This window comes from Pterocles gutturalis, unplaced genomic scaffold (assembly GCF_000699245.1).
Source record: "Pterocles gutturalis isolate BGI_N339 unplaced genomic scaffold, ASM69924v1 scaffold27067, whole genome shotgun sequence".
NCBI lineage: Eukaryota > Metazoa > Chordata > Aves > Pterocliformes > Pteroclidae > Pterocles > Pterocles gutturalis.
Window position 1 is genome coordinate 8691 of NW_010108629.1, and position 3761 is coordinate 12451.

At 39.6% G+C, this 3761-nt stretch overlaps 1 protein-coding gene across 1 annotated transcript in view; it reads left to right on the top strand.

Moving 5' to 3' along the window:
* Positions 1-3487, top strand: part of MED17 (mediator complex subunit 17) — an 11913-nt gene extending 8426 nt beyond the window's left edge. The window contains exons 10-11 of the mRNA XM_010072711.1: positions 764-923; positions 2842-3487. Coding sequence (XP_010071013.1) covers positions 764-923; positions 2842-3047 — 366 coding nt within the window. The 3' untranslated portion in view covers positions 3048-3487. The remainder of the gene's footprint in view (positions 1-763; positions 924-2841) is intronic.
* The last annotated feature ends 274 nt before the right edge of the window (positions 3488-3761 follow it).

The window sequence follows — 3761 nt, forward strand, 5'->3', positions numbered from 1 at the left end:
AAATAGTCAAAATACAGGTCTTTAATAACACTGGTTGGCCTGTTGCAGTTACACGAAACTCCATGGCACAAAGAAAACAGGTTGAGACAGATTCTGCTGAGGGTATCTCTTTTTGGTCAAGTGTTTTCAGACTTGTTCACAGAGAACTGCTGAACAGTGCTAGATTCTTCCTTGTTACAAGTGTTAAGTCTTGATACGGAAAAACATTAGCATTTAAACTCATAAGCTGTTAAAGCTCAATGCTTACACTTGAGCATTAATGGAGATAATCATGCGTCTGAGAACCTCAACTTTTTTTTCTGAGTTTGCTATGATAATACTCTCACAGATTTTATATATTTTTACAGCAGAGCTCTTGTTTCCATTCAAAGAAAGGACTATTTCAAAATCCTGTTTGTATCACTTGAATTAGTTCTTGAGACCTAGATAAAGTTTTTTGTCATTAAAAGCAATACTTAAATAAAATGCATAAGCCCATATACCTATGAAAAATTCATCTAACTGAATAGTGTGCTTAATGCAGTTGTCTTTTCTGTCTGCAAAGGAATTGATCTAAATTCAAACAACACAAAGCTCTACTAGCACTTACAGCATATATGTAAAAAAAAAAGTTCCTCTGAAATTAGAGAACTTATAAGACAAAGTCACTTTTATAAATAACTACTGTACATCAGAAGAAAAAAAAGCTTGGTAAAATGAGTAAGCAATTTCTCTTTCTGTGGTGTGCAAACATTGAACAGAAGATAAACCTCTTGTCTTTCAGATGTCACAGCACCAAGTACACGCTGTTCAGCAGCTTGCGAAAGTTATGGGATGGCATGTGCTGAGTTTCAGTAATCATGTTGGCCTGGGGCCGGTGGAGAGTATTGGCAATGCATCAGCAATAACTGTAGCATCACCAAATGGAGACTATGCCATTTCAGGTAGTGTTTTCTATTGCAAATATATGGAAAATCTTAAAATTCTTAAGGGAATTCTACAGGCTTTGTAAGTCTTTTTTTCTGAAATAGTCTCTAGACTTCTATAGAATGATGTCAATTTATAACAAAATGTTCTAGAAACAATCTCTTGTGTGTGTGGAATTGACACCTAAATAGAATTGATACTTTGCCCAGTAAGCCACTGATATAAGCCTGATTTAATTTACATAGGCTTGAAAATATTTCTTAGAACTAGCATAGAAAACATAGATTACAGAAACCATCCAGATCCCAAGAGGAGGGAACATGGCAAACAACAGGATCACAACTCTGGCCTTCACGAGAACGGAGTTTGGTCTCTTCGGGGATCTTGGAAGAATGCTGTGGGGTACCGCCCTATAAGATGGAGAGAAGAGGGGTCCAAGAGACCTAGTTGATTATTTTTTTTCAAGGATCAGCTCTTTTAAGTTCAAGAATGGTCATTCCTCTATGCAGGAAGCTGTGCAAAAGTGACAAGATCTGTGTGGGTGAACAGGGAGCTCATGACTAAATTCATGACATAAAAAGGAAGCTATAAAAGATTATAAGCAGGATCAGTTGACCTGAGAGGAAGATAAACTGTCCAAGCACGCATTGATGGGGACAGGCAGGTTAAAGCCTATCTAGAGTTGAATCTGGTGAGGGACATACAGGGCAACAAGAAGAGCTTCAACAGGTATGTCAGCGGGAAAAAGTAGATCAGGGAAAATATAAGCCTGCTGTTAAATGGGGAGAGGACCTGGTGGCACAGGACATGGAGAAAGCCAAGGTACTCGATGCCTTTTTAGCTTTGGTCTTAAGACTGGCCTTCAGGAATCCCAGGTCCCTGAGACCCGTGTGAAACTTTGGAGCAATGAAGACTTACCCTCAGTAGAGGAGGATCCAGTTAGAGAACCTTAGAACAAACTACACATACACAAGTTCACAGGACTGGGTGGGATACATCCATGAGTGCTGAGGGATCTGGCTTATGTCATTTTAAGGCCACTCTTGATCATCTTTGAAAGGTCATGGTGATCAGGAAGGGTTCCTGAGGACTGGAAGAAGGCAAATGTTGTATCCTATATTCAAGAAGAAGCATGTGGGGAACTACAGTCTGGTCAGCCTCACTGCAATTACTGGGAAGATGAGGCAAAAAAACAGTCCCGGAAGCAGTTTCCAAACATATTAAGGAGAAGAGGGTGATGGGGAATAGTCAGCATCAATTTATGAAGGAGAAATTATGTTCAGTCAGCCTGATAGTCATCTCTTTGAAGAAGGCTAGCTTGGTAGGTGAGGGGAAGGCTGAGTGTTATCTCCTAACTGCTTATTTAAAAACCAACCAACCAAACACCACCACCACCACCCAAAATCAAAACACAAAAACCAAGCCAATAGAACACCACCACCCCTCCACCAGTCTTGCAGAATTTTGTGATTAAAAGCAACAGCTGTCCTGAGTGACTTCATTTCTGTCCATTTGAGATAAATCCACTAGAAACAATATATTTTTGATCAAGTTTTCCAGCAGAATAGTGGGGAACACATCCAAGGTAAGGATCAGTAGAAGAACCTTTGTTCTTCCTGGTATTGCCAAGGAACAATAAATGTGTTTGTAAGTTGTACGTGCATGGTTTTTTTGCCAAATGTTTCTCTGGTTTGCTCTAACCAACAACATGCAGTGCTAAAGCAACAGAATCATAGAGAAGTAGGAGATGAGAGAGAGAGAAAATTCAAAGCGAAAACTTTAAAAAAGATCAAAAAAGGAAGATAATTCCCCTTGTTTGCTCTCAGCGTGTTCAGTATTGAGTAGGAGTAATGTATAGCATACATAAGGAAGGATGTTTAATACGAGGAATTCCTACGGTGTAAAAATGCTCATAAAAATCTCTGTTAATCACAGTTCGCAATGGTCCAGAAAGTGGGAGCAAAGTTATGGTTCAGTTTCCACGGAGCCAGTGCAAGGATCTCCCCAAAGGCGACGTACTGCAGGACAACAAGTGGAATCATCTTCGAGGGCCGTTCAAGGAAGTTCAGTGGAATAAAATGGAAGGGCGTAACTTTGTGTATAAAATGGAACTCCTCATGGCTGCCCTAACTCCATGCTAATAATCCATCAGCCTCTCCATGGGGACTTTGAATCATCCCTGTGCTGCAAACGATCGCTGCCCGTGCAGCAAAGGGAAATGGAACCTATGGGGCAATACAAGAAAGCAAAACCAAATTTATTTCCTGTACAGATATGTCCATTGTAGTGTTTGTAATAAAGCAATGACATAGAAAATACAACTTTTTGAAGAAGTTCCTTCCAGCTGTATCTTTGCAGATTGCTTTATCTAGGGTAACATAGCTGAGTAATTAATGTATCTTTCTTTTATAAAATTAAATTTGGTAGTCTTTCTTGCATGAAAGGTGTCTGCTCATAGTTATTCCCTTTCTTACCATGCCTCTACCTTTTCTCAGTAGAACTTTGCAAGTATTTCTGAAAGAAGAAAATTACTAGAATTGAATTGTGCAATTGGCAAGCCTTTCAGTGGCTTGTAGCACAGGGAATGGCTATCCTTATAGAAGCTAACAGACTCGTTTGATTAGAAGTGGGACAACAGGAGAAGCAAAGCTCCCTTGTCAAGAATTAAGGCTAAACAAAACTTAAAAATCAAGGAACAGTCTTCACTGTGGTATGTTCTTGTGCTGGGGTTTGTTTGTATATTGAGGCTTCTGCTTGGCCCATTTATTTTTGAGAGAGATATTTACTTAACGATTTGTTTGAGTGTTAGGAAGTTGCAGCTTGTGGCGAATGTCTTTCCTCTCTGATGGCTACAG